The 8904-nt window shown below is 49.7% G+C and overlaps 1 protein-coding gene across 1 annotated transcript; it reads right to left on the reverse strand.

Moving 5' to 3' along the window:
* Positions 1–2121: 2121 nt before the first annotated feature.
* Positions 2122–7674, reverse strand: LOC109738992 (inactive TPR repeat-containing thioredoxin TTL3). Its single transcript, XM_020298076.4, has 7 exons — positions 6534–7674; positions 5083–5278; positions 4812–4996; positions 4317–4650; positions 4032–4236; positions 2763–2869; positions 2122–2676 (listed from the first exon to the last, which is right to left on the reverse strand). Exons 1-7 carry the CDS (start codon positions 7379–7381, stop codon positions 2524–2526), a joined length of 2028 nt encoding a protein of 675 aa, XP_020153665.1. The 5' UTR covers positions 7382–7674; the 3' UTR covers positions 2122–2523.
* Between the last annotated feature and the right edge of the window lie 1230 nt (positions 7675–8904).

Below are 8904 nucleotides of genomic sequence, written 5' to 3' on the forward strand. Positions count from 1 at the left end.
CACGATCCTTCTCCGGCGGCACTCCGGCGCCACCGCGCGAGAGGGGGGAGAGCCCCCCCTCCTTCTTCTTCCTTGACCCCCCCTCCCCACATGCGGAGAGGATTTCCCCTCTAGTCCATGGCCTCCTTAGCGGCGGAGGGGCGGGAGCCCCTCCGAGATTGGATCTATCTCTCCGTTTCTCTTCTGTTACGCGACCCCGTTTTCTGGCCTTTCACCGTTTTTTAAATTCCCGAAGATCCGTAACTCCGATTGGCTGAAAATTTTGAGGGGATTTTCTTCCGGATATTCTCTTTCTTGCGGCCAAAGGATACCCCAACCGACTTACGAGGTGGCCACAAGCCCTAGAGGCACGCTTACCCCCCCCCCCCCAGGGCGCGCCCTATGAGCTTGTGGGGCTTGTGGACCACCTCTCACGCTGATTTTTCTTCCCAAAAACCACATATATTCTAAAAAAATCTCTGTAACTTTTTATCGCGTTTGGACTTCGTTTGATATGGATATTCTGCGAAACAAAAAACATGCAACAAACAGGAACTAGCACTGCGCACTGGATCAATATGTTAGTCCCAAAAATAATATAAAATGTTGCTAAAAGTATATAAAATTTGTAGAATATTGGCATGGAACAATCAAAAATTATAGATACGACAGCGACGTATCAGATCCGGAGGAGGACAAGGCGGATCAGCCGGAGGAGGAGCTAACGCCGGTTGGGGCATAGCCATGGAGGATACCATGGTGGAGTTCGCGATTGGCGAAGATAGCGGAGCAACAACCATCCTGGAGTCCGTCTAGGATGAGGCCTATGTCGAGACCAACCGACACTTCATCCGGAAGGAACGGGCGGCGACCGACACGCTTTTCGCCGAACTTGACGCGGAGGCGGAGGCCGAAGCGGAGGAGCCGCAGGAGCCGGAGTTGCGTCTGCCGCCCATGTACCCGGAGCCGGGCATGGAGATCGTGGACATCTCCAACGAGGATTAGGGTAGTGTTGGCTATTTGATCTATGGAGTACGCAGATGTCCTCTTTTCCATGGTTTGTACGGATTTAAAGTTTCAAGCATGAGGTATCCAGATGCAGAGGAGCAAATTTAAGATGTGACCGCGTCCGCGGGCGTTTGAGGGTCCGGATTTGTTGTTTGCGGCTGTAGATGCTCTAAGTTACCTGAACGTCCCAATCCAGCGCCGGCCATACCAATTGCTACCGCCACCCGCAGCCATCGATGCCCTTCTATGTCGTCACCCTAACCTCCCTCTAAGGCCCCCACCATCCTTCTCCGGCTCCAGGTCGCCTTGGCTCTGCCTTAGAGCTCCGTCTCGCATCCCTTCTTTTTGAAAATCAACTTAGAGCAACTCCAACAGTTTCCCTATCTCTAAAATAACTACTGTTTACGGAAAGTTGGGACAAAAAACCTCACGAGCAGTTCCTGGAGACTGACTATCTTTAGAGGATCCGGTAAAAGAGGTCATTTCTCCTGTTGATTTACGGGAAGATGATCTTTCCGTATCTTTTTGGAAGGAAAATAACCACCATGAAACTGCCATGTGCGGCCCTCCGGTACGCCGCCGTCCCACGGGATCCGCGCCGAAGCACCGCCGCCCGTGCCGAAACACCGGCACGCCGAGAGGCCGCCGCGCCGCCGCTGCCGTGTTGCCCGCCGCCACCGCTGCCTGCGGCCACACAACCACGTGTAACCCCTCGCCGGCGACCACCACGCGTCCGTGTCAACGCCGGCGGCCACCTATGACTAGCGGGCCCTAGGGGGAAATAAAAATTTAGCTAGTTTTGTTTAATAAAAAAATCAAAAAAGTATTTAGGGTTAGACATTTATGGGAACTAACAAAGTTGATCCCGGACAACTTCCCCTAAAAGTTATGGGAAGCCAAAAAAAAACTTGTTTTAGGGGAAGTTTTTTAGAGGAACTTTTGGAGTTGCTCTTAGATAAATTTGTTTTTCAGGCAACTTACCAACAGCAAATGTGGACCTTTTATCTACACAAGATATGTACAAGCGACCGTATCTGCTTGGATAATGGATATTTCTTCCATACTAGCATGCGTTGATCCACTGGTCATGGGGAGATGTGGAGAGGCTTAAAACATGCATATTACACGATCAAATTTCAAGAGTACAAATGGCATCTATACTTTTTCTTTCCTTGGGCTGTCTGGTCTGGTAAACATGAAAGTAAAAAATTTACAGTCGCTCTTCCAAGAGTCGGAAGATAATGTTTTTTTGTTTTCTAAAGGAACGGGGACAAATGAAAAGAATAAAAACAAGTTGGTAATCAACAAATGGGGAAAAAGGCGGCGAAATGCGACTTGCAAGGGCGGGTTCGGATGGAAAAAAGATCGGAGGAAGTTGCTCTTCTCTCTTGGTCTTCTTTCATGCTTTGCTGCCCTCATCATCAAAGATTACCTTCACTGGCTCTGCTCTGGACCTCCCTCCGGTTTAGCCAACGGTTTGCTTGCTCGAGGGGAGCTCAAGGCGCAAGGAAACATCGAAGTCATCGGCTTCTTGGCCTAAGTCCCGTAATGCCTTACTGAATACTCCAGCAGCTGTTGGCTGGGGCAGATCATCTCCTTCACTCTTATGGCATTCTTGTAGATTTTGAATGTTGGAACTGTCCTCACATTCTCTGCGCGCGCGACAGCAGGGCTCTCGTTTACATCCACCTAAGCAAAATAAGAGAATAGCATATATCAAGAATAGGCCAGAGATAGAAAGGTGACAAGGATCAACCATTTGCTCAACCACTTACCTTGAGGAAATTAACAGATGGGTATTTGGTACACAGTGCATTCACAAACGGGGAAATTTTACCGCACTGCTGATTCGAAGAAGTCATGAAATGGACGACCGAAACACCTGCGAAACCATCAAATGACAGTGCATCAGATTAAAAAAACTAACAACTTTCACCACTGCTACAAGATAGAGAGAGCAAGGTAAAAGACAAAGAATGTAACTGAATAATGTACCCCCAAACTGGCAAAAGTGCAGACTTCCAAAAAAATAGCCATAGTACAGTGCCAGCAAAACAAAGGTCACGTGAAGGTTTGCTTGCAACGCACTAAACAGTAACAAGTACCACCAACTGGTGGTACAACCTCATGCCTATCAACAAAAGTCAAGATTGCAGTACTAGTGTACTATAAAACGCTGCTTGTCTGCAAGTCAAACATCATGAAGTGCAGGCGCAAGATACAAGCAGAAGCAGCAAAACATGCAAGGTTAATCAAAATCAAATGGGATTGCTCATTCTTGGGAAGCAGTAACTTCTACAGAAGAGAGTAGTAAGTAATGTGTTTGTCAAATGTGGCAAGGTTATTACTCCCTCCATTCCACAATGTAGTGCGCCCGCGCTTCCCGAGATCTAAGTTTGACCGTAAATTTAACCAACGAGACCGACTGCGGCGGGAGCAAAAATACCACCGCAGTCGGTCTCGTTGGTTAAATTTATGGTCAAACTTAGATCTTGAAAAGCGCGGGCGCACTACATTGTGGAATGGAGGTAGTAATAAAAAGGCTTCCTTTTCCCCAAAAGGAAGAAAATCAGCGGCAAGGTTAACCTAGCAAAATAGGTAACAAAACAAAGGAGGGTGGATTCCAGTTCATTGTTTGGTTACTCTGCACCTAAGCCACTGCCACTCCTTTTGTAATAGATCCATGAAATGCCCACAAAGCGAGCAAAAAAGACAAGAAACATGATTAATCAAGGGGCGCCATCTTTGCATTTCACTAATATTTGCGACAACTCACCAACTGTTTTAAGGAACGGCTGGATCAATGTGTCGACTATCAAATGCAAGGCTTACATGACAATCTTACTGTTTTGTATGCTTTATTGTAAGGAATGTGTATGTATGTCTCATATTATTTCAGGAACTCTACTTATGTAGATAATAGTTTGTCATTATTTTCAGTAATCGCATGTGTTATAGGGTTATAACAAATTAGCAAATGGTGGTTCCCAAAAAAGGCATGAAGCGGCATTTTCAAACGAAGGACACCAGCCAATAAGACAAACCTGGCAAGGAAGTAGCCATCTGGAATTGTTCCATTCCTGTAACTGCTTCAACCTCTCCTCCAAACTTCAGGTTTGATACTTCCTCACCCCGAGATGACTTGAGGGCAACCTGAGCATGGAAATAGGCCTCAGCAACCTCAGTGTCACCTGGGAGTTCCTTTCTTAGAACCTCATAATCCTTCAACGATTCCACCCATTGCTCCATCTAAACATCAAACGTGCAACGATTTCTGAGTTTTTCAGTTCTAAATCAGAAAAAGCACAAAAAGATAAACAATATGCTACCTTGCCATAGGAAGCTGCACGCCTCAGCAGAGCCTTGGTATAATTGGGTTGAATCATGAGGGCTTCATTGCAGTCCTCAATAGACTTCTCCCACTGCCCTAGCTTGAACCTGCAAGCGGCCCTGTTGCAGTGAAGGACTGGATTTACAGGGTGATGTTTGAGCCCTTCGCCATAAGCTATGCAAGCTTCTGAAAATTTTCCAGATTTAAATAGCTCATTCCCTAGAGATCGTGCTCTTGCTACAGCTTTCACATTGTTATGCATTGTTATCACTTCGACATTTCTTGGGTCTATTATTCTGGCCTTGTCAGCTGAAGAGACAGCATGATCGAACCTGCAAAATGTTCACTAGTGTCAAGTCATGTAAGGGTACAGCTATAACAGGTAATCGATGAGTTTACCTGCCAAGTCAAAAACGCTTTGAACAAAGTTGTTTTTCAAGCTACACTCACATGCTCTTATCTGTGTGAGTATAATGAGTAACTGCTGAATTACCTTCCCAATGCGATGTCAACTTGGGCATGCGCGTAATAGAGGTATGCGTTAGCAAAGAAGCCACAGAACTTGGTGTCTGAGGTGCAGGAAGATGAATAATCCAACTTGGAAGCACTGGAGATGGCCATATCAGCTTCATCGAGCTGAGTAAGCCGGAGAAGAGCCTCTGCTCTTGCGGCAAAGAGCTGCAAGAGGCGAATCACATGAGAATATACTCTCTGATCAAGAAATCGCTAGTCAATATCGGATTGGATAATGTGCAGAATCATACCAGAGCAGAGGAGTCGGCTCCGGCCGCAATAGCGGCATCACATTCCCTCAGTACATTCTTCCAGTCCCCAACCTTCCGTGAATCGAGGCATCTGCCCAGGTGTTTTTCCACTGTCTGTAATTTGTGCAGCTCTAGGAGGTCAGGCTGTGGGGTTGCCAGGGTAAGGTGCTTCTGAGCATCCTCAAGGTGTCCCAACCTGCAATTCAACAAGATCCTTCAGATGAATAACTTGCACAGCTGAAGAATTCAAGGGTCACTTAATCTGGTACGTACCAGTGATGAATCTAGGTAGTAACTAGTGTTGACCGATTTACTAACTATAGCAAAAACGAGCACATCTGTGTGCCCATCGTTACCATTTATGTTTTGTTCCAAATTCAGCTATTTCTGATTCTCGCGGAACTGGAGGAGCAGATATTTTCATGCCAAGGAGGGAAATCCAGGGGCACATAAAGCAGTGTCCATTTCAGATCAATCAGTCTCCATATGGATGCCAACTTGTCAAAGCATTTTCCGAAATAAAGTTAGAAAAAAAACGTGTGCCCACTGTACAAATCGCCTTCCGTTACCAGCCAATAATGAAATAAACACTTCGGGTGCATTTGGATCCAAAGTATTTTTGCAGTTTTCTGAAAATACTGTGGTTTCTGAAATAACTTTGGTATTAAATACTTTGAGGTGTTTGGATAAAACAAATACTGTAGTTTCCCATACCAAGGTATCTATCATACTGTGGCTTTTTTGCTGTATTTAAGAAAGAGGTCAGGACCTCTTTTTTATAAACTGAACTGAGAGAACGCGTCGCCTGGTCTACGTCCAAAGTTGAGATACGAAGTGCGTCTGATTATTAGGTGCTTCAGGTTTGGTAGTTAGTTTCTCTACAGAGACGGCACGCTCTTGAGTATATCCATTGGTCGTTGGAGCACTTGTATGCAGCAGGCTAAAAGCTAACTACCCAATCGATTCTACGTGCATATAATGCTGCATGCATTGGGCGTCATTTCTACGTGCAGATCAGCTCCATGAGTATAGTTGAGCAGGGCACAGCGAGTCAAAACAACACTTGCCAAACTCATCGGTGGTTTTGTCAAAACTGAGAAAAACTATGGCTTGTAGAAACCGAAGTATCCATTGCCCACACATTTAGAAACTGAGGTTTTGGATTACTATGGTTTTTCAAAAACAGAGCTGCCAAACTAAGCCTTCATGCACATGTGTGTTTTGTAAGCCCTGCTAAAAATAGCAAATTTGCTTTCATATTATTGCGGCATTGTGGCTGTGGGGGCAAAGCCATGTTGTTATTCAAATCGCTGGAGCAAATAATCTTACGTGGCGTAAATAAAAAAGTTGTTTTCAGCAACCGGAGCAACCGACAGTGAGGAGGGCGCCAAGAACAAAAATCATTTCGCAGTAACCACACGCACAGATCTAAGGGCAAATGATTCGTTCACCTTATGTGAAGCGAGGCGAGCCGTTGGTGCGCGCGTCCGTACGACGGATCGATCCGCACGGCCTCCTCGCACTCCTTGATGGCGTCGCCGAAGCGGCGGAGGCCGGTGAGCGCGGCGGCCCGGTTGCCCCGGCATGCGGCATTGTCCGGGCAGAGGGCGAGCGCGCGGTCGTAGAGCCTGAGCGCCTCCTCGAAATACCCCTTCTTGTACTGCTCGTTGCCGGCCCTCTTGAGCTCCTCCGGGTCGGCGCTGGACATGGCCCGCCGGACCGCGGCATCCTCCTCGGGGGCCACGCCGCCGCTGCGCGAGCGGATGATGCTCCCGTGGCCGTAGTTGCCGGTGCCGGAACCGAGCACGTCGTGGCGGATGGCGCGGGGAGGGGCCGGGGGCGGCGGGGTGGAGGCCGCGGAGAAGGAAGGCAGCGGCTTGGCGAGGCGGCCGGTGGGGCAGATGTTCCCGGCGGGGAGCGCGTTGGTGAGCGGCGAGGTGGCGGAGCTAGAGGTGGAGCCGGAGGTGAAGATGAGGGGGCCGGAGCCGGTGCGGCGGTGGCCGGGGCGCGCCCCGCGCGGGGGGGCGTCGGAGGGGAGCGGGATCTCCCCGGAGTGGCTCCGGCGCGAGGCGAAGGCGGGCGCCCGGGAGACGGAGCCGGAGGAGCCCGAGGAGGAGCTCGGGGTGTGGTGGTGGTGGTGGTGGTGGTGCTTGGATGAGGAGGAGTGCGGGAGCGGGGAGACGGGCGAGAGGCGGCCCGGCGGGAGCGTGTCGGGCTTGTCGTTGGAGGAGAGGAGCACGGCGGCGGCGAAGGCGTCGGAGAGCGTGTCCGGCATTGGCGCCGGCGTGCGGCTGGACATTCCGCCGAGCACCCGCCTGCCTGCCTGCCCGCGCGCGCGCTCAGATCTCGGCCCTGGTGCTAGTGCAGCATGGGGCGGCGGCCTGGGCCGGGGGAGGCGGAGGCGGAGATGGGGATGGGGATCTCGTGAAATGGGGAGGGAGGGGAGGGGAGGGCGCAAGCAAGGAATGATGAAGGCGAGCGGGCGAGAGGGCGGGCGGGCGGGCGGGGGTGGGAGTGGAGTGCTGCGGCCTGCGGGAGGGGAGGGTAGATTTGGAGCGAGGCCGGGGGCAGTAAACAGCGCCGCAGCGGCGCCGCGCGGTGGAGTGAAAATGGAAACGGAGCGAGAAGGAGGCCCAGCGCGCCCAGCCGAGCGAGCATTTCGCCCGCGGTCTCTCTCCTCTCCTTGCTTTTCTTTTCCTTTCATCATCAGGAAAAGAGAAAGATTTCCAGCGCGGTGGTCAAACGCTCTTCCTATGCAGCAGCGGTTGATTTCCCAATTTTGCGTTTGTGACAACAAAAACTACATGAGATCACTGCGTGATAAGCATAGCAGTGAACTTTCAATCCAATAGACAAAATGTCAAACAATAACAACTTGGCACTCCACCAAGGAAGTGAATGCAAAGGTTAAATGAGATTTTCTTTACGTGGGTTGTCCATTTCGGCTCGATGAGCGTCACCCGTGTCTTTCGGCGTCTCTTCACGGACGCCGGTACGTAAGCACAACACCGCTAGCTCGTATCTTTCGGCGTCTCTTCACTGACGCCGGTGCGTAAGCACAACACCGCTGACTTTCCAGGCAGATGAAGGGTAGACGTCGAATCGCTAGGCGGATCATGGTAAAAGAAAGATATATCTGAAAAGAATGCTATTGGTGGATGTTGCTCGTCTCGCGTCACCGATCGCCGCTCATATCTCTAGGGGTGGGGGATCTAGCACATCCTGACCGCGTAAGCATAATAGCCGACTCTTTGAGTAAATTGACGAAAGTTGTATCGTTCAAAGCAGAAGTCGGTGAGTATGCAGGTGTTGCTCGTCTAGGATCAAACGACAACAACTTGGTACTCCATAAGGAAGTGAATGCAAAGGTTAAATGTGGTTTTTCTTTATATGTGTTGACCATTTCGGCTCGACGAGCATCGTCACTCCTATCTTTTGGATGGTCGTCTCTTCGCAGACATCGGCTACGTAAGCACGACAGCGCTGACTTTCCAGACCGATGGAGGAGAGACGTCGAATAGCTAGACGGACCATGATAAAAGAAAGATATGTCTGAAAAGAATGCTATTGGTTGATGTTGCTCGTCTCGCGTCACCAAGCGCCGCTCATATCTCTGGGGGTGGGGGGTCTAGCACATCCTGACCGCGTAAGCATAATCGCTGACTTTTCGAGTAAATTGACTAAAGTCGTATCATCGGTGAGTATGCGGGTGTTGCTCGCCTGGGATCGATGAGCACCAGGTGTATCCAGGGAAGGTGTTTTGTAGAACAGGTTGATCACAAGATGTATCTAGGGAAGGTTTCTTGTAGGACACTATTTCGA

Source organism: Aegilops tauschii, chromosome 3 (assembly GCF_002575655.3).
Source record: "Aegilops tauschii subsp. strangulata cultivar AL8/78 chromosome 3, Aet v6.0, whole genome shotgun sequence".
Classification (NCBI taxonomy): Eukaryota; Viridiplantae; Streptophyta; class Magnoliopsida; order Poales; family Poaceae; genus Aegilops; species Aegilops tauschii.

What these genes read in the sequence shown, in the direction of transcription:
- LOC109738992 (XM_020298076.4), bottom strand. Translation starts at nt 7,381, where the DNA reads ATGTCCAGCCGCACGCCGGCGCCAATGCCGGACACGCTCTCCGACGCC. An exon ending in GTTGACATCGCATTGGGAAG is followed by an intron (nt 4,651 to 4,811) that starts GTAATTCAGCAG and finishes AACATTTTGCAG; the next exon opens with GTTCGATCATGCTGTCTCTT. An exon ending in GTGCAGCTTCCTATGGCAAG is followed by an intron (nt 4,237 to 4,316) that starts GTAGCATATTGT and finishes TTTGATGTTTAG; the next exon opens with ATGGAGCAATGGGTGGAATC.